Source organism: Notechis scutatus, chromosome 3, assembly GCF_049901735.1.
Source record: "Notechis scutatus isolate UNSWTSFEM ecotype Mainland chromosome 3, rNotScu1.2, whole genome shotgun sequence".
Classification (NCBI taxonomy): domain Eukaryota; kingdom Metazoa; phylum Chordata; class Lepidosauria; order Squamata; family Elapidae; genus Notechis; species Notechis scutatus.
Genome location: NC_142011.1, coordinates 3,379,361 through 3,396,860, shown reverse-complemented (window position 1 = coordinate 3,396,860; position 17,500 = coordinate 3,379,361). Strand labels below are relative to the sequence as shown.

Below are 17,500 nucleotides of genomic sequence, written 5' to 3'. Positions count from 1 at the left end.
TGAGGTGAGGTGATGACCTACAGGCCTTTCCTGACTTACAACCCTTTGTTGAGTAATGGTTCAAAGTTACAACAGTCAAAAAAGGACGAGGAGGAGGAGGAAGAAGAGAAGAAGAGGAGGAGGTGGAGAAGGAGAAGGAGGAGGAGGAAGAGGAGGAGAAGAAGAAGAGGGGAGAAGAAGAAGAGGGAGGAGGTGGAGAAGGAAGAGAAGAGGAGGAGGGGAGGAGAGAAGAAGAGGTGGAGAAGAAGTAGAGGAGGAGAAGAAGTGGAGAAGAAAAAGAAAAAGAAGAGGAGGAGAAGAGGCGGAGGTGGAGCAGGAGGAGGAGGAGGTGGAGGAGAGGAGGAGGTGGAGGAGGAGAAGAAGTGGAGGAGGAGGAGAAGTGGAGGAGAAGAAGAAGAAAAAGAAGAGGAGGAGAGGGAGGAGGAGGAGGAGGAGGAGGAGGAGGAAGGAAGAGAAGAAGAGGGGGTAGAGAAGGAAAAGAAGAAGGAGGAGGAAGAGGAGAAGAAGAGGGGGAGAAGAAGAAGAGGAGGAGGTGGAGGAGGAAGAGAAGAAGGAGGAGAAGAATAGGAGGAGGTAGAGGAAGAGGTGGAGGAGGAGGAGAGAGAGGAGGAGGAGGAGAAGAAGAAAGGTGGAGAAGAAGTAGAGAGGAGAAGAAGTGGAGAAGAAAAAGAAAAAGAAGAGGGGAGGAGGAGAGAAGGAGGTGGAGCAGGAGGAGGAGGAAGTGAAGAAGAGGAGGAGGTGGAGGAGGAGAAGAAGTGGAGGAGGAGGAGAAGTGGAGGAGGAGAAGAAGAAGAAAAAGAAGAGGAGGAGGAGGGAGGAGGGAGGAGGAGGAAGAGAAGAAGAGGAGGGGGTAGAGAAGGAAAAGAAGGAGGAGGAAGAGGAGGAGAGGAAGAAGAGGGGAGAAGAAGAAGAGGAGGAGGTGGAGGAGGAAGAGAAGAGGAGGAGAAGAATAGGAGGAGGTAGAGGAAGAGGTGGAGGAGAGGAGGAGGAGAGGAGGAGGAGGAGGAGAAGAAGAAAAAGAGGTGGAGAAGAAGTAGAGGAGGAGAAGAAGTGGAGAAGAAAAAGAAAAAGAAGAGGAGGAGGAGAGGCGGAGGTGGAGCAGGAGGAGGAGGAAGTGGAGAAGGAGAAGGGAAGCCTCTGAACTCTGGGGAAGGGGAAAATGGCCTGAATTGGAAGTTCTGGAAGTCCAGAAACGGGCCTGTTTCAGCTTCTGGAGGGCCTCCGGAGTCCGTGGGAGGTTGTTTTCACTCTCCCAGAGGCCTGAGGGAAGCCTCCGGACTGGGGAAGGGGAAAATGGCCTGAACTGGAAGTTCTGGAAGTCTGGAAATGGGCCTGTTTCCAGTTTCCGGAGGGCCTCCGGAGCCCAGGGAGGTTGTTTTCACCCTCCCCGGAGGCCTGAGGGAAGCCTCCGGACTCTGGGGAAGGGGGAAAATGGCTGAACCGGAACTTCCGGTAGGCCACACCCACCATGGTTATGCCCACCTAAGCAACCAGGCAAAGAACCGGTTGCTGGGATTTTTGAATCCCACCCCGTTAACTGCTCATCGTACCTTCTCGCAACACATCAGATAGCTGGGAACAGCGTGCAACGGCACACCGCCCGGCTTACAGTTGAAGAGACCGCTCCCAAAACATTTTATTGGAATACGATTGGACAAAGGGAAGCCAGCAATGAGAAGGGACTCAGGGGAGGAAAGTTACGCGGGTAAAATTTGGCGTGTGAATCTCAGTTCTGGCTTTGCTAGATTGTTATCCACTTGAAAATGGAATTGAGGGTCTTTCCTGTTTCAAGGGCCAAGTTGGGGCAGGACTGACACTAGAGAATTGCAAAAAGTGTTTTTCTGTGCTGGCCACCTCTTCTTCTCCTTCATGAACAGGTTTTCCTTCTCTTCCAGGTGTGCGTAGAGGTCAAGAAATCCATTGACCAATTTTCACACAATTTGAGAAATGCAGAGTGTGAGTACGCCTACCACCATCCAGCTCAAACTCAGCTTCCGAGGCTCCATCAGATCTTGAATGTTGTTTCCTTTTGTTCTTCTCTAGTCTGGGCCCAGATAGATCCCATTGCAGGGTTCAACTATTCCTTGGTGAGAAAACCAGAGATTGCAGAGGATCGGTGTAATCTGGACTTCAAGGTAATCCCCAATCTCCGTTGATCTGTGATTGGTTGATCCCGCGATTATTTTTTTAATCTCCAATGAGTGCAGAGAAGAGCAACTAGGGTGAATAAAGGCCTGGAGGCTAAAACATACGACGAACGGTTGCAGGAACTGGGTCTGGCTAGTCTAGGGAAGAGGAGGACCAGGGGAGACAGGAGAGCATCTTCCAATATTTGAGGGGCTGCCCCAGAGAGGAGGAAGGGGTCAAGCTATTTTCCAAAGCACCTGAAGGCAGGACAAAAATCAGCAGATGGCAACCGATCAAAGAGAGAAGCAACCAGAAATTCAGGAGAGATTTCCTAACAGTGAGGACAATCAACCAGTGGAACAGCCTGCCACTAGAAGTTGTTGGTGCTCCATTACTAGAAGTTTTCAGGAAGAGACTGGACTACCATTTGTCTGAAATTATATAGGGTCTCCTGCTTGAGTAGGGGTTTCAGACAAAAGGCTCTCCAATCTCCTCCTTCTCTTTCTCTTTCTCTTCTTCCTCCTCCTTCTTCTTTTCCTCCTTTTTATTCTTCCCCACATCCTTCTTCTCCTCCTCCTCTTCCTCTTCCTCTTCTTTTTTCCTTCTCCTCCCCCACTTTTCTTCTTCTTCTTCTTCTTCTTCTTCTTCTTCTTCTTCTTCTTCTTCTTCTTCTTCTTCTTCTTCTCTTCTTCTTCTTCTTCTTCTTCTTCTTCTTCTTCTTCTTCTTCTTCTTCTTCTTCGTCCTCCTCCTCTTCTCCTCCTCTCCTCCTCCTCCCTCCTCCTCCCTCCTCTTCTTCTTCTTCTCCTCCTCCTCCTCTCCTCCTCCCCTCCCTCCTCCTCCTCCTCCTCTCTCTTCCTTCCTTCTTCCTCCTCCTCCTCCTCCTCCTCCTTCTTCTCCTCCTCCTCCTCCTCCTCCTCCTCTTCTTCTCCTCCTCTTCCTCCTCTCCTCCTCCTCCTTCTTCTTCCCACCTCCTCTTCTTTCTTCTCCTTCTCCTTTTTCTTCTTCTCCTCCTCCTCCTTCTTCTTCTTCCTCTCCTCTTCTTTCTTCTCCTTCCTTTTTCTTCTCCTCCTCCTCCCCCTCCTCCTCCCCCATCCTCCCCCTCCTTCCCCACCTCCTCTTCTTTCTTCTCCTTCTCCTTCTCCTTTTTCTTCTTCTCCTCCTCCTCCTCCCCCTCCCCTCCTCCTTTACCACTTCAGACGTCAACAATTAGGCCCTTTTGACCCTAGGGAGAAAGTCACACATGGAACTTAGTTTTCCACCAGTTGGAAGGGAAAGGAATCCCTTCTACGTTTCCCCTCTTGTCTTTCAGGGGGAGTTCTTCTGGATGGAAGGGCCCCAAAGAAGCCCCCTGGTGCCCACCCCCCTCGTCCTTCCCAAGCGGTCGAGCTCCATGGTTGTCATAGGAATCTCCGATTTTCTGGTCAACTCAGCAGCCTTTGCGTATTTCTCTGGAAATGTGTTACGGGCGAAATACACCGACAAGACAGTAAGAGTCCTGCAGGGGTTATCCCAGCTTGAAGGAGACTGGGAAGGGGAAGAAGGTGGAGGAGGAGGACTGGGGAGAGGAGGAGGAGTGGGAGGAAGGAAGGAAGAAGAGAAGAGGAAGGAGGAAGAGGAAGAGGAGAAGGAGGAAGCGAAGGGAGAGGGAAGGAAGAAGAGTAGGAGTGGGGAGAGGAGCAGGGTGGGAGGGAAGGAGGAGGAAGAGGAGAAGGAGGAAGAAAAGGAAGGAGGAAGAGGAGAAAGAGGAAGAGGAGAAAAGAAGAAGAGAAGGAAGGGGAAGAAGGAGGAGGAGTGGGAGGGAGGAAGAAGAGAAGAGAAAGGAGGAAGAGGAAGAAGAGAAGGAGGAAGAGAAGGAGTGGGGAAGGAGGAAGAGTAGGAGTGGGTAGAAGAGCAGGGGTGGGAGGAAGGAGGAGGAAGAGGAGAAGGAGGAAGAAAGGGGAAGAGGAGAAAGAGGAAGAGGAGAAAAGAAGAAGAGAAGGAAGGAAGGAAGGAGGAGGAGGAGAGGAGGAAGGAAGAAGAGAAGAGGAAGGAGGAAGAGGAAGAGAGGAGGAAGAAAGGGGGAAGGAGGAAGAGGAGAAAGAGGAAGAGGAGAAAAGAAGAAGAGAAGGAAGGGGAAGAAGGAGGAGGAGTGGGAGGAAGGAAGAAGAGAAGAGGAAGGAGGAAGAGGAAGAAGAGAAGGAGGAAGAGTACGAGTGGGGAGAGGAGCAGGGGTGGGAGGAAATAGGAGGAAGAGGAGAAGGAGGAAGAAAAGGGGAAGGAGGAAGAGGAGAAAGAAGAAGGAGAAAAGAAGAAAGAAGGAAGGGGAAGAAGGAGGAGGAGTGGGAGGAAGGAAGAAAGAGAAGGTTAAGGAGAAAGAGGAAGAGGAGAAAAAAGAAAGAGAGAAGGAAGGGGAGGAAGGAGGAGGAGGAGGAGGAGGGATTGAGAAAGGAGGAGGAAGGAGGAGGAGATTGGAGAGTCCTTTCTCCGCAATGGTAGAGGGTCTCATGTTGGAGCAAAGGGTTGGACTAGATGACCTCCAAGGACCCTTGCAACTCAGCGTTTCTCTGCTCTGAACAAACCCATTCCCCTTCCAGATACCCAAAAGGGTCCCCTTTCGCTTGAATACCCAGCACATCGGATCCCTGGTACCGGAGGTAGGAACCCCGACGGGTTGGAGAATCGGCAGGGCTCGATTGCTGGCGGGGAAGGGGGGAGATCATGGGATCTCGGCTGGATCTCCGGCCCTGAAACTCCGCTCCTCCTCCTCCTCCTCCTCCTCCTCCTCCTCCTCCTCCTCCCTCCTCCTCCTCCTCCTCCTCCTCCTCCCCTCCCTCCTCCTCCCTTCCCCTCCTCCTCCCCTCCTCCTCCTCCTCCTCCTCCTCCCTCCTCCTCCTCCCTCCTCCTCCTCCCTCCCCCCCCTCCTCCTCCTCCTCCTCCTCCCCTCCTCCTCCTCCTCCTCCCCTCCCCTCCTCCTCCTCCTCCCTCCTCCTCCTCCTCCTCCCTCCTCCTCCTCCTCCCTCCTCCTCCTCCTCCCTCCTCCCCCTCCTCCTCCTCCCTCCTCCTCCTCCCTCCTCCTCCTCCCTCCCCTCCTCCTCCTCCCTCCTCTCCTCCTCTCCTCCTCCTCCTCCCTCCTCCCCTCCTCCTCCCCTCCTCCTCCTCCTCCCCTCCTCCTCCCCTCCTCCTCCTCCCCTCCTCCCTCCTCCTCCTCCTCCTCCTCCCTCCTCCTCCTCCTCCTCCTCCTCCTCCCTCCTCCCTCCTCCTCCTCCTCCTCCTCCCTCCTCTCCAGCTGAAGAGGCAGTTTCCAGAGATGCCCATGGAGCTGCACCTGGCAGCCCAGAAGGAGCCGAAGCTGCACTTCCACCCCGGGGGTCTGGATGCCACCGTCCTGGGCCGGGCAGAGGCCTTCGTGGTGATGCCCAACAGCAGCCTGGTGCCCGTCTTCACCCTCCACGTCGTAAGCATCGGGGCGGGGAAAGGAGTCCGGTTGGGCAGAGGGAGGAACGGAAAGGAAAGTCGGCCCTGGGGGAAGAGCCTGTGAGATTAGAAGAAAGTGGGGGAGGGGGGAAGGAAGAGGAAGAGGGAATGGAGGAAATGAGGGGGAGGGGCTAGGAGGAGGAAGAGGAGAGGAAAGAGGAAGAGAAGAGGGGAATAGGAGAAAGGAGGAGGAAGAGGAAAAGGAAGAAGGTAGAGGAAGAGGAGAGGAAGAGGGAATGGAGGAAATAGGAGGGAGGGCTAGGAGGAGGAAGAGAAGGGGAGGAAGAGGAGAGGAAGAGGAAGAGGGGAATGGAGGAAATAGGGGGGAGGGCTAGGAGGAGGGAGAGGAAGAGAAGAGGGGAATAGGAGGAAGGAGGAGGAAGACGGAGGAGGAAGAGGTGGAGGAAGAGGAAGAGGGGAATGGAGGAAATAGGGAGGAAGAGGAGAGGGAAGAGAAGGAGAAGGGGAAGAGGAGAAAGGAGGAGGGCTAGAAGAGGAAGAGGAAAGGAAGAGGGGGAGGAAGAGGAAGAGGGGATGGAGGAAATAGGAGGGAGGGCTAGGAGGAGGAAGAGAAGGGGAGGAAGAGGAGAGGAAGAGAAGAGGGGAATAGGAGGAAGGAGGAGGAGGAGGACGAAGAAGGGAGAAGAGGAGGAGGAAGAGGAAGAGAGGGAATGGAGGAAATAGGAGGGAGGGCTAGGAGGAGGAAGAGGAGAGGAAGAGAAGAGGGGAATGGGGGAAATAGGACAAAGGAGGAGGAGGAAGAGGAAAGGAAGAGGTGGAGGAAGAGGGGGAATGGGGGAAATAGGAGGGAGGTTAGGAGGAGGAAGAGAAGGGGAGGAAGAGGAGAGGAAGAGAAGAGGGAATAGGAGGAAGGAGGAGGAAAGGAAGAGGAAGAGGAAGGAGGAGAAGAAGGAAGAGGGAATGGAGGAAATAGGAGGGAGGGCTAGGGAGGAGGAAGAGAGAGAGGAAGAAGGAAGAGGGGAATGGGAGGAGGATAGAGACAAGGAAGAGAGTAGAGGAGGAAGAGGAGAGGAAGAGGGGAATAGGAGAAAGGAGGAGGAATGGGGAAAGGTGGAGGAAGAGGGGAGGGAGAGGGAAGGAGGAAAGAGGAGGGTTAGGAGGAAGAAGTGGAGGAGGAAGAGGAAATAGGAGAGAGGAGAGGTCAAGGAGGAAGAAGAAAAGGAAGAAGGGGAAAGGAGGAAGAGAGGAAGAGAAGAGGAAGAGGTGGAAGAGGAAGGAGCAGGAGGAGGACAATGGAGGAGGAGGAAGAGGAAGGTGGAGGAGGAAAAGAAGAGAAGGAAGAAGAGGTGGGACAGGATAGAGGAGGGAGGAGGAAGAGAAGGAAGAAGAGGAAGGAAGAGGAAAGGAGGAAGAGAAGTGGGAGAGGAACAGAAGAGGTGGAAGAGGAAGTAGGAGAGGTGCGGAGGAGGAGAAAGGAGGAAGGAGAAAGAGGAGGAAGGAGGTTCCCAACCCAGATGGTCCAGTGAACACGCATCTAACACGCATGTAAATAAGACTCGGTCTTACTCGATCCCGTGCACTTCGGAGGATTTCCAGAAGGGGCTTCCTGAGACCCCCTTCTTGGGAGTCAAAGACCCCCCAGGCCAATGCTGGCTTCTCCACCTCCTCCTTGGAGGCTACTCGGGGCTCTTCTGCACCTGAACTATGTTTCCTTCCGACTCCTAGGACTGCAACTTCACGGGACAGATCTTTCTGGAAGGCGTCCCCTCGGGCAACTCCTTCGCCAAGGTCGGGGGCTCGGTGGCCCTCAAAGGGTGAGTCCCCCTCTCTCCTTGCACCCCTTCCCCTTTCCGTCTTCCCCAAGCATTTCCCCTGTTTGCAGGATGCCCTTAATCAGAGTTGGAAGGGACCTTGTAGGTCATCTAGTCCAACCCGCCGCCCAAGCAGGAGACCCTACACCATTTCTGACAGATGGCAGTCCAATCTCTTCTTAAAAGTCTCCAGGGATGATTGATATAGATTACAGATAATCAGAGTAGGAAGGGACCTCGTAGGTCATCTAGTCCAACCCGCCGCCCAAGCAGGAGACCCTACACCATTTCTGACAGATGGGAGCCCAATCTCTTCTTAAAAGTCTCAAGGGATGATTGATATAGATTACAGATAATCAGAGTAGGAAGGGACCTTGTAGGTCATCTAGTCCAACCCGCCACCCAAGCAGGAGACCCTACACCATTTCTGACAGATGGCAGTCCAATCTCTTCTTAAAAGTCTCAAGGGATGATTGATATAGATTACAGATAATCAGAGTAGGAAGGGACCTCGTAGGTCATCTAGTCCAACCCCCCCTGTCCAAGCAGGAGACCCTATACCATTTCTGACAGATGGCAATCCAATTAGGACCATCCATTTAGCAGATATGTTACAAAGGCAGGGACTTTACAACCAGTCCTCACACCCTTAAAAAACGGTTGCAGCATCCCACGAGCACGTTATAAAAATTAAGATGGCCAACATAAAGGTAGCATAATTAAAAAGGAAAAAAAAGGGGGATAAATAATGGGTAATATAAATTAACATGAATCTATGAATGATTGGCTGAATTATATTATACATTTGTTAAACATTGCAAAATAGGACCATCCATATAATAGTTATAACCAAAAGAAGCGATGTTAACAATATAGAGATGGACATAAAATAATAGCTGGGAATACTGGGGGTTAAAAGTTGATAAGATGTGTTCATATCAAACTAGATAAGAAAGCTAATCGTACCAATACGAAACTATTGTCATGTTGGTTGTTCAAATGTTAAAATAACCTGGAACTACACTGTTCACACAATGATGTTTGGAGAAATAAAAAAATAAAAATGTATTTTTAAAAAAATAAAAATTCAGATGCCCAACAACTTCTCAATCCATCAATCAGAATAGAGCTGGAAGGGATCTTGGAGGTCGTCTAGACCAACCCCCCTATATCAATTCCAAACAAGCAGCTTCTGGTGGCAAGCAGTTCCACTGGTTAATTGTCCTCCCGAGCAGGAAATTTCTCCTTGGTCTTAGATGTTGATGGAGATTCTCAGTCATCCCAAAGGTGTCTTATTTATTTATTTGTTTTTTGTTTTCAAGAGGCTACTGGACTATCTGGGTTTTCTTTGAAAACGTTTCACTTCTCAACCCATAAGCTTCTTCAGCTCTGACTGGAGGGTGGATTAGTTAGAGCTGAAGAAGCTTCTTGCACAAGAAGCAAAACGTCTTCAAAGAGAAACCAAGAAAGTCCAGTTGCCTCTTGGAAAAAAAAGAAAAAAGAAGCACCTTTGGGACATCCTGGGTTCTAGATTGTAGGATGTAATGGTGTAGGGTCTTCTACTTGGGGAGGGGGTTGGACTAGATGACCTACAAGGTCCCTTCCAACTCTGTTCATCTCTAATCTGTAAGGTTAGTCCTCTCATAGACCCCAGAGCATAGAATAATAGAGTTGGAAGGGACCTTTGGAGGTCTTCTACTCCAACCCCCTAACCCTAACCCTATACTATTCCAGACCAATGGTTGTCTAATTTCTTCTTGCAGACCTCCAGTATTGTAGCACCTACAACTTCTGGTGGCAACCAGTTCCACTGGTTCATTCTTTTCACTGTTCACAATGGAACAGAAGTTGCCCTCGGAAGTTGTGTGAGACTTTCAAGAAGAGACTGGACTGCCATCTGTCAGAAAGGGTGCAGAGTCTCCGGTTTGGGCGGGTGGGGGGTTGGACTAGATGACCTCCAAGGTCCCTTTCCAACTCTGTTATTATTCTGTTATTCAGAAGTTGTGGGAGCTTCATCCCTGGAGGCTTTCAAGAAGAGACTGGACTGCCCTCTTTCACATATGGTGTAGGGTCTCCTGCTTGGGTGGGTGGAGGGTTGGACTAGATGACCTCCACGGTCCCTTACAACTTGGTTATTCTTCAGAAGTTGTGGGAGTGTCATCCCTGGAGGCTTTCAAGGGGAAACTGAACTGGCATCTGTCAGAAACGGTATAGGGTCTCCCGCTTGGGCAGGGGTTGGACTAGATGACCTACAAGGTCCCTTCCAACTCTGATTATCTCTGATTAGCTCCAGGTTGCTTCTCTCCAGGGTTAGTTTCCACCTGTTGCTTCTTGTCCGCCCTTCAGGGGCTTTGGAGAATAGCTTGACCCCACCCTCTTCTTTGGGGCAGCCCCCCCCCCAAATATTGGAAGCCTGCTATCCTGTTCCCCCCAAGTCCTTCTTTTCATTAAACCAGAAATCCCCAATTCCTGCTACCGTTCTTCATCATGTTTTCGCCTCCGTGGGAATGTGGGGCAGGGGCCATGGGTTGCCCGGGGTGGGTGGGTGGGTGTCTGTCTTGGGGAGACCACAACACAACCCCCACCCAGGCCAGGCTAACTGTCCTCTTGTGTGCCCCACACAGTTTGCGCTTGTCCCAGGTGTGGTCCAGCATTGGCGAGATCAAGGTGAGTGAGCCAAGAGAGCAGAAGACTTCACGCGAGTTGTTTTTTTTTGGGGGGGGTGCTGGCAGTCCTCGATGTTACGGCCGTCCCTGGGATCAGAATGACCACTGCCCAGCCAGGCGGTCGTTAACCGAGGCATGGTTCCTTTTTAACAACCCTTTTGGCCACGCCGGTGAAGCCCGTTGCAGGGAAAGGCGGTTCTTGAGGGACAACAGTTCGTTTAGGGTTACAAAGGCACCAGGGGAAAAAAAAGGGGGACTTATGACCGTTTTTCACCCTTACGTCCTGTGACCAAAATTCAGACCTCAGCAACTGATTCGTAGTTATGATGGTGGCCGTGTCCCCCTGGAGGTCATGGGATCCCCCTTTTGCGACCTTTTGACGAGCAAAGTCAACAGGGAAGGACAGATTCATTGAACGACCATGGGACTCACTTAACAACTACAGGGATTCACTTAACAGGAGTGGCGAGAAAGGTTGTAAAAAGGGGCAACAGTCACTTCGCAAATGTTCCGCTTAACAACAGAAATGTTGGGCTTAATTGAGGTTGTAAGTCAAGGACTAACTCTAATCCTCGCCTTACGACCACAATTGACCCCAAAATTCATAATTAGAGCTGGGGGTTGGACTAGAAGACCTCTAAGGTCCCTTACAGCTCTATTCTGATTGATTGATTGATTGATTGAGCAAGGGGTTGGTCTAGAATCCCTTCCAGTTCTATTCTGATTGATTGATTGATCGAACAGGGGGTTGGACTAGATGACCTCTAAGATCCCTTCCAGCTCTATTCTGATTGGTTGATTGATTGAACAGGGGGGTTGGACTAGATGACCTCCAAGCTCCCTTCCAGCTCCATTCGATCGAACAGGGGGCTGGACTAGATGACCTCCAAGGTCCCTTCCAGCTCCATTCTGATTGATTGATTGATCGATCGAACAGGGGGCCGGACTAGATGACCTCCAAGGTCCCTTCCAGCTCCATTCTGATTGATTGATTGATCGATCGAACAGGGGCTGGACTAGATGACCTCCAAGGTCCCTTCCGGCTCTATTCTGATTGATTGATCGATCGAACAGGGGTTGGACTAGATGACCTCCAAGGTCCCTTCCAGCTCCATTCTGATTGATTGATTGATCGTCGAACAGGGGGCGGACTAGATGACCTCCAAGGTCCCTTCCGGCTCTATTCTGATTGATTGATCGATCGATCGAACAGGGGCCGGATTAGATGACCTCCAAGGTCCCTTCCAGCTCCATTCTGATTGATTGATTGATTGATCGAACAGGGGCGGACTAGATGACCTCCAAGGTCCCTTCCAGCTCCATTCTGATTGATTGATTGATCGATCGAACAGGGGGCTGGACTAGATGACCTCCAAGGTCCCTTCCAGCTCCATTCTGATTGATTGATTGATTGATCGAACAGGGGGCCGGATTAGATGACCTCCAAGGTCCCTTCCAGCTCCATTCTGATTGATTGATTGATTGATCGAACAGGGGGCGGATTAGATGACCTCCAAGGTCCCTTCCAGCTCCATTCTGATTGATTGATTGATCGATCGAACAGGGGCCGGACTAGATGACCTCCAAGGTCCCTTCCAGCTCCATTCTGATTGATTGATCGATCGATCGAACAGGGGCCGGATTAGATGACCTCCAAGGTCCCTTCCGGCTCCATTCTGATTGATTGATTGATCGATCGAACAGGGGGCCGGACTAGATGACCTCCAAGGTCCCTTCCAGCTCCATTCTGATTGATTGATTGATCGATCGAACAGGGGCTGGACTAGATGACCTCCAAGGTCCCTTCCGGCTCCATTCTGATTGATTGATTGATCGATCGAACAGGGGCTGGACTAGATGACCTCCAAGGTCCCTTCCGGCTCTATTCTGATTGATTGATCGTCGAACAGGGGCTGGACTAGATGACCTCCAAGGTCCCTTCCAGCTCCATTCTGATTGATTGATTGATCGATCGAACAGGGGGCCGGACTAGATGACCTCCAAGGTCCCTTCCAGCTCCATTCTGATTGATTGATCGATCGATCGAACAGGGGCCGGATTAGATGACCTCCAAGGTCCCTTCCAGCTCCATTCTGATTGATTGATTGATCGATCGAACAGGGGTTGGACTAGATGACCTCCAAGGTCCCTTCCAGCTCCATTCTGATTGATTGATTGATCGATCGAACAGGGGCCGGACTAGATGACCTCCAAGGTCCCTTCCAGCTCCATTCTGATTGATTGATTGATCGATCGAACAGGGGCCGGATTAGATGACCTCCAAGGTCCCTTCCAGCTCCATTCTGATTGATTGATTGATCGATCGAACAGGGGGCCGGACTAGATGACCTCCAAGGTCCCTTCCAGCTCCATTCTGATTGATTGATTGATCGATCGAACAGGGGCCGGACTAGATGACCTCCAAGGTCCCTTCCGGCTCTATTCTGATTGATTGATCGATCGAACAGGGGTTGGACTAGATGACCTCCAAGGTCCCTTCCAGCTCCATTCTGATTGATTGATTGATCGATCGAACAGGGGTTGGACTAGATGACCTCCAAGGTCCCTTCCAGCTCCATTCTGATTGATTGATTGATCGATCGAACAGGGGGCCGGATTAGATGACCTCCAAGGTCCCTTCCAGCTCCATTCTGATTGATTGATTGATTGATCGAACAGGGGCCGGACTAGATGACCTCCAAGGTCCCTTCCAGCTCCATTCTGATTGATTGATTGATCGATCGAACAGGGGTTGGACTAGATGACCTCAAGGTCCCTTCCAGCTCCATTCTGATTGATTGATTGATTGATCGAACAGGGGGCCGGACTAGATGACCTCCAAGGTCCCTTCCAGCTCCATTCTGATTGATTGATTGATCGATCGAACAGGGGCTGGACTAGGTGACCTCAAGGTCCCTTCCGGCTCTATTCTGATTGATTGATCGATCGAACAGGGGTTGGACTAGATGACCTCCAAGGTCCCTTCCAGCTCCATTCTGATTGATTGATTGATCGAGCAGGGGATTGGACTAGAAGACCTCCAGGGTCCCTTCCGGCTCTATTCTGATTGATTGATCGATCGAACAGGGGCTGGACTAGAAGACCTCCAGGGCCCTTCCAGCTCCGTTCTGATTGATTGATTGATCGAGCAGGGGATTGGACTAGATGACCTCCAAGGTCCCTTCTGGCTCTATTCTGATTGATTGATTGATTGATCGATCGAACAGGGGGTTGGACTAGATGACCTCCAAGGTACCTTCCAGCTCCATTCTGATTGATCGATCGATCAATCGAACGAGGGGCTGGACTAGAAGACCTCCAGGGTCCCTTCCGGCTCTTTTCGGATTGAAATCACCCATAATTTCATAATCCTGAGCTATTTTTGTCTTCCTTTCTCCTACAGCTGTCCCCTCTGGAGACCCTGCTGAAGATCGCCGGGAATGTGGCATTATCCGTGCAGAACCGTGAGTCCAGATATCCATCTCCCCCTTTCCCGGGGGCATAACCCCACCCCCGCCATGGCTGGGTATGGGGGCGCCAGGGCTTCCTGGAGGCCATTTTCTTAGCCCTCCCCCCCTTCCTCCTCTTCCCATCAGTGAAACTCCGAGCGGGGAAGATGCTTCCCGACTTCTACGGTGCCAGCCTTATGGGCCCCGAGGTCTCCCTGCACGAGGTGGGTACCTGGGCAAGGGGCAGGTGGGCACCTTGGGCCTCTTCTCCACCGGCTACCCACTTTTACCCACATTTCTGATATTGGGAAGTCCGATTATCCGACACAGGAGGTCCTCGAGTTGCAACGGTTCGTTTAAGGACCGTTCGATGTTACAACGGCACTGGGGGGGGGGCGGGGCAAGGGAATTGAAGGCCATTTTTTTCACACCATTTCAGCCTCCCCCGTGGTCAGCCAAATTCAGAGGCTTGGTAACTGACTCGTATTTATGACGGTCCCAGTACCCGGTTCACAGTACATTCGGATGAACAAAGACCACGGGGAAACCAGCTTCGTTTAACAACCGTGTTTCCAGCCCAACACCTGCAGCGATTCACTTAACCATGGTGACAAGGAAGGTCATAATACCAGGAAAAAAAAAACTCACGACAGGTGGAAATTTTGGGGCTCCATTGTGGTTGCAATTCGAGGATTATCTGTTTTAATTCCATGATATTGCAATAATATTCCTATGACATGTGGTTCCTCGACTTATGACCGTAATGGATCCTAGAATTCCCGTCATAAGTTGTGCCAGTTGTTTAAGGGGTGACCCTGTGACTATGTCCCAATTATTTTATTTTTTATTTTTTGTGGTGGTCATTAAGCAACTCCTGCAGTTGTTAAGTGAATACGGCGGCCACTAAGTAAGTGCGTTGTACAGGTTGTCCTTTACTCCATTGTACTTTAGTCCTCGACTTAACGACCACATTTTCTCCTCTCCTAGCCTCCTCCTTACTGTCCCAGATGTTGAGAAATAGAGGCAGTCCTCGTCTTACGACCTTTGCCCCACTTACGACCTTCCTGGCCACTGTCATTAAGTGAATCACTGCAGTCGTTCAGTGAGTCACACCATCGTTAAGCAAACCCCCCTTTCCCTGTGGACTTCGCTCATCCCGAAGGTCACAAAAAAAGGGGGATTGCAGGACCCACCGGTGGCGACCGTTGTAAACACGAATCGGTAGCCGAAAGCCCAAATTTGGGGTCGCGTGAGTCGCCAGGGTGAAAAAAAACAGTCCCTTTTTTTAACGTTTCGTTGAACAGTCCCCAAATGAATGGTCATAAGTCGAGGACTACCGGGAGCCGATGGGCCTGGGTTTTGCCGGAGACCAGAAATAAATTTTGCTAAGAAGGAACTTTGATGGGGTAAATTCATTCATTTTTCAGAAACGGAAACCAGGCTGCCAAGGCGGTCAAAAAAGTCAAAATGGCTGCCACCAACGGAGCCATGGAAGCCCCGCCTACCAAGCCACCTTTAAAAAAGTGGGCGTGGCTTCCGTGGCCCAATCGGGGCTGCCATTTTGACTTTTTTGACCCCGTCCTGCAGAGGTCACATCCCCCCTTTTTCAGGAAAAAAAAGAGGGTTTCCCCCCCCCCCAAATTTGACCTCTTTCTGTTTTTGTTTCTTTTCTTCTTCAGGGATACATGCTGATCAAAACAGACCTGCGCGTTTCCCTCCCAAAATCTGTCCCGTAGCCCCTCCTCTGTGTCCTCCCCCAAGGATACGCGCACAGGGGGTCAAAGGAGAAGGAAGGATGAAGAAACAGGAGGTGCGGGGTCCAAACAAGAGACCCTGAAATCTTGGAGGCCGCTTGGGACATGAGACCCCCCTCCCTCAATTATTTTTTGCCCCCTCCCTTTCTTCTGTTCAAAGTCCTTTATACAGGTTTTTTTGGGGCAAGGTTTTCTTGGCTTGCCGTTACCCCCTTCCTAGGGCTCAGAGAAAGTGTCCGGCCCAAAGTCACCCAGCCGGCTTTCGTGCCTAAGGCAGGACTAGAACTCCCAGTCTCCTGGCGATTGGCCCAAAGTCACCCAGATGGCTTTCCTGGCTGTGCTAGGACTAGAACTCTCTGTCTCCTAGGGATTGGCCCAGAGTCAGTCAGCTGGCTTTCCTGTTTAAGGTGGGACTAGAACTCCCGCTCTCCTAGTGATTGGCCCAAAGTCACTTAGCCGGCTTTCATGCCTAAAGTGGGACTAGAATTTACCATCTCCTGGCAATTGGTCCAAAGTCACCAGATGGTTTTCATGGTAGTAGGACTAGAACCTCCTAGTGATTGGCCCAGAGTCAGTCAGCTGGCTTACATGTCTAAGGTGGGACTAGAACTCTCGTCTCCTGGTGATTGGCCCAAAGTCACCCAGATTTTCCTGGCTGTGCTAGGACTAGAACTCTCTGTCTCCTAGTGATTGGCCCAGAGTCAGTCAGATGGTTTACATGGTAGTGGTAGGACTAGAACTCTCTGTCTCCTAGGGATTGGCCCAGAGTCAGTCAGATGGCTTTCATGTTTAAGGTGGGACTAGAACTCCCGGTCTCCTAGTGATTGGCCCAAAGTCACCTAGCCGGCTTTCATGCCTAAGGTGGGACTAGAATTTACCATCTCCTGGCGATTGGTCCAAAGTCACCCAGATGGTTTTCCTGGCTGTGCTAGGACTAGAACTCCCAGTCTCCTGCCGATTGGTCCAAAGTCACTCAGATGGTTTTCATGGTAGTGGTAGGACTAGAACTCTCTGTCTCCTGGCGATTGGCCCAAAGTCACCCAGACGGTTTTCCTGGCTGTGCTAGGACTAGAACTCTCTGTCTCCTGGTGATTGGCCCAGAGTCACCCACTCAGCTTTAATGGCTAAGGTGGGACTAGAACTCACCGTCTCCTAGGGATTGGCCCAAAGTCACTCATCCAGCTTTGGTGCCTAAGGTAGGACTAGAACTCCCAGTCTCCCGCTTTCTTGGCCGCAGAGAACATTCATGGCAATCAAGGCCAGCCAGAGTCGCCTGACGGTCGAGAGGGGCAGCCTATCAATGTAATAAATGACGGAAATAAAAGATAAAACCCAATCAGGTGTTGCGAAGGGATTTGGAGGGGATGTTGCTGGGCAGACGGTGGCCTCTCGGAGACACCCTGCCCCCTGCCAGCCCTGGCATTGGCAGCTGATCTGGTCTGCATTTTTCTCAGATTTCGGTTACACACACACACACACACACACACACACACACACACACGGCGCTGTAAATAGGACCGTCCCAGGATCCTCAGGGATCACGTGATCGACATTCAGAGGCTGGGCAACTGGCATGGACTTGTGACGGTTTGCAAATATTCCGGGGGGGGGGGGAAAGTGGGGGGTGGTGGGGTCACGTTGATTTTGACCTTCCCAGCAAGCAAAGTCAAGAAGGACAGTCAGAGGGTGCTCAACGCCCGCCTAGTTCACTTAACGACGGCCAGGATTCCTTTCAGAGCCCAACGAGGTCACCAAATCAGGCGCCCCTCGCTTAACGACTGTTTCCCTTAGCGTTGGAAATGCTGGTCGCAGCTTTGGTTGTAAGTGGAGGACGGCCTGTTTCAACCCGCATCCCAGGAGGATAAAAAAAATGTGTGTGCAAAACGTGTGTGTCTGTGTGCGTTTGTGTTTCTGGGTGTGTATATGTGTCTGTGTCTGGGTTTGTGTGTTTGTGTGTATGTGTGTCTCTCTGTGTGTCTGGGTTTGTGTCTAGGTGTGTATATGTGTCTGGGTTTGTGTGTGTGTGCCTCTATGCGTGTATGTGTCTGTTTGTGTGTGCATGTCTCTGTGTGTGTGTATATGTGTGTGTTTTGTGTGTGTATCTGTGTGTTTCTGTATGTGTGTGTCTGGGTTTGTGTGTGTGTGTGCGCGTGGGTTTGTGTCTGTATGTGTGTGTGTGTTTGTGTGTGTGTTTTGGGTGTGTGTGTTTCTGTATATGTGCATATGTTGGGGTCTCTGTGTGTGTGTTGTGTCTGTGTGTGTTTATGTGTATATGTGT

The 17,500-nt window shown here is 51.2% G+C and overlaps 1 protein-coding gene across 1 annotated transcript in view; it reads left to right on the top strand.

Annotated features, from left to right (window-relative positions):
- Positions 1-15,280, top strand: part of LOC148131057 (bactericidal permeability-increasing protein-like) — a 30,775-nt gene extending 15,495 nt beyond the window's left edge. The window contains exons 7-16 of the mRNA XM_087962358.1: positions 1,896-1,956; positions 2,044-2,135; positions 3,438-3,614; positions 4,702-4,761; positions 5,394-5,561; positions 7,268-7,356; positions 9,978-10,020; positions 13,423-13,483; positions 13,616-13,692; positions 15,148-15,280. Of these exons, the coding sequence (XP_087818484.1) occupies positions 1,896-1,956; positions 2,044-2,135; positions 3,438-3,614; positions 4,702-4,761; positions 5,394-5,561; positions 7,268-7,356; positions 9,978-10,020; positions 13,423-13,483; positions 13,616-13,692; positions 15,148-15,204 (885 nt within the window). The 3' untranslated portion in view covers positions 15,205-15,280. The remainder of the gene's footprint in view (positions 1-1,895; positions 1,957-2,043; positions 2,136-3,437; positions 3,615-4,701; positions 4,762-5,393; positions 5,562-7,267; positions 7,357-9,977; positions 10,021-13,422; positions 13,484-13,615; positions 13,693-15,147) is intronic.
- The last annotated feature ends 2,220 nt before the right edge of the window (positions 15,281-17,500 follow it).